Below are 1756 nucleotides of genomic sequence, written 5' to 3' on the forward strand. Positions count from 1 at the left end.
CCTCTAAACAGTGTTCCTTCGGAATAGATCTTTTCAGCCCTAACATTTGTTGAACATAAAGTAGGCAACAAGTAGGCATAATTAAATTGGGCCAACATACAGCCGAACTTATCACCCCAAGAGCTCATCCGTCACAAACCAGCAGCACATTATATTTTACTAAAAGTTAAAAATAACAAAATGAAGGCTTTAATGAAAATAGTTAAATAATAATGGATCTTTAGACAGTCTTAATAATAAGATAATGGTTTAAAGAAAGAATCCATTGAGAACCTGAGTAAAATATCACATGTTTGCACACTTCGTTTCACTAAGTGGACATCATTACGAGTCATGAGCGTTAATCGCTGGAAAGTGAACGTGAACATCATCACTCACGGGGACAGCTCGTGCACATCGAGAGACCCCATCAACACCTGACGTCAGAGTCAGCCTTTATAAGATGCTGTTTGGCCGGAGAGAGGGATAAGGAGAGTTGAACATCTTCATTACCGCCCTCCAAACAGAAGATGATGTCGGTCCGCTCCACCCTGCTGCTGCTCTCCTGTGCCGCGATGCTCAGCGGCTCCTCGGCAGCGCCGAGCGACACCAAGCTGCGGCAACTCCTGCAGAGATCCCTGCTGGCTCCGATGCAAGGCCAAGAGGTACAGACTTAAATACAGTTCTCCGTCTCTATATGTCTCTGCATGTTCAGATAGCACTACCACGGCCAGGTATTGAAGACAGGTGTTAGAACTTTGTGGACTTTTGGTCAGGATATCGTGGAGTAAATGGAAAAAGAAAAGAAATAAAATCCGACTACTAATACTGATACTACTACTTCTTACGCTTTTAAGTGCCTAATAGCCTACGGGGTGCTGCCCATGGTGCTGAAACAAGCGCGCACTGCGGTGTGCAACTATCGTCTGGTAGACAGTGATAATATTAGAATAACATGAAGCCAAGAAACCCTGAAAACAAACGTTCTTTCTTTTGGTACTTCCTTTCCTTCTCTTCCTAGGAAACCGTTCGCTACACGCTCGCGCAGCTGTTGTCGGAGCTCGCGCAGGCGGAGAACGAAGCGCTCGGGACGGATGATCAGGACGACGAGCGCATGGAGCTGGAGCGCGCCGCCGGTCCAATGCTGGCTCCCCGCGAGCGCAAAGCTGGATGCAAAAACTTCTTCTGGAAAACTTTTACATCGTGTTGATTAATGCCTTTTTTCATTGTTTCATGATTGATATGTTAATTGAATATAATCTTGTCTTTAAATTGGCATATCCTTCAATTACCCGTGCCTCCAACTTCCACAATTTAATACGAAAAATAGGATTCAACCTTCATATCTCACTTTGAATGAAATGATTGTTTTCAATCATACTTTATTGCCGCCCAAGAATTTCTATTTTTAATTTTTGGTTTGAATAAAATATGTTTCAGAAGCAATGTGTTAATTAATTTATTGTTACTGCGGGAATAACCCTTATTGCATTGCTGTTTTGGTGTCTAGGATTCAGGGGCTATGGCGCTAGGGCTATAGGGTGAAGGGGCTAGGGAGCTTGGTCAAGGGGATTTGGAGCTAGAGTCAAGGGGCTAGAGGGCTAGGAAGCTAGGGTCAAGAGGCTAGGGAGTAGAGGGACTAGGGAGCTAGGGTCAAGAGGCTAGGAGGCTAGTGTCAAGGTGCTAGGGGGGTACGATCGAGGGGCTAGGGCTAGGGAGCTTGTGTCAAAGGACTACTGTCCTAGGGGCTAAGGCTAGGGAGCTACGGTCAAGGGGC

The 1756-nt window shown here is 45.4% G+C and overlaps 1 protein-coding gene across 1 annotated transcript; it reads left to right on the forward strand.

Moving 5' to 3' along the window:
* Positions 1-509: 509 nt before the first annotated feature.
* On the forward strand, positions 510-1189 carry sst1.1 (somatostatin 1, tandem duplicate 1; the record flags this gene model as incomplete). The annotated part of the gene is made up of 2 exons (XM_079731687.1): positions 510-644; positions 1001-1189. 2 exons carry the CDS (start codon positions 510-512, stop codon positions 1187-1189), a joined length of 324 nt encoding a protein of 107 aa, XP_079587813.1.
* Between the last annotated feature and the right edge of the window lie 567 nt (positions 1190-1756).

Source organism: Pollachius pollachius (assembly GCF_949987615.1).
Source record: "Pollachius pollachius genome assembly, chromosome: 3".
NCBI classification, from domain to species: Eukaryota; Metazoa; Chordata; class Actinopteri; order Gadiformes; family Gadidae; genus Pollachius; species Pollachius pollachius.